At 68.3% G+C, this 426-nt stretch overlaps 1 protein-coding gene across 1 annotated transcript in view; it reads right to left on the reverse strand.

Annotated features, from left to right (window-relative positions):
- TRAF3IP1 (TRAF3 interacting protein 1) overlaps positions 1-426 on the reverse strand; it is a gene marked incomplete at its 5' end in the record, with an annotated part of 43,913 nt that overhangs the window by 26,297 nt on the left and 17,190 nt on the right. Inside the window, one exon of the mRNA XM_023522927.1 lies at positions 128-211. Coding sequence (XP_023378695.1) covers positions 128-211 — 84 coding nt within the window. The remainder of the gene's footprint in view (positions 1-127; positions 212-426) is intronic.

Raw genomic sequence — 426 nt, forward strand, 5'->3', positions numbered from 1 at the left:
CGCACCCTCTGCCCCACCCCCGCCCGCCCCGCACGTGCCCGGTTCCCATGCACCCCGTGGCCGTGCCCCAGGCCCGCTCAGAGAGCACGCACCTGGGTGACGAACCCACCGGCCGCGGCGGCCTCACCTGTCTGCCGCCAACACCTCCGCGCTGTCCTGCCGCTTCACCCGCGGGGGCGCGGGCCTCGCGCTCCCAGGCCGAGGCACCCTGCTGGACCAGACAGAGGAGAATCAAAGGGGTGTAAAGCGCCGACACGCTCGGGGCGGACGAGAACACCCGGGTCCGAGCCCACACCGCTGCCCAGACCACGGTCGGCACATGGTCTGCGCGTGCTACCGGCACTCCTAACCCGAGAAGCATCCCGGTGCCCGATGGATCCGGTATCTTCGTTAGTTTTAAGGTATGTAAAGCATTAACTACCGGTA

The sequence above is a fragment of the Pteropus vampyrus genome, unplaced genomic scaffold, assembly GCF_000151845.1.
Source record: "Pteropus vampyrus isolate Shadow unplaced genomic scaffold, Pvam_2.0 Scaffold364, whole genome shotgun sequence".
NCBI lineage: Eukaryota > Metazoa > Chordata > Mammalia > Chiroptera > Pteropodidae > Pteropus > Pteropus vampyrus.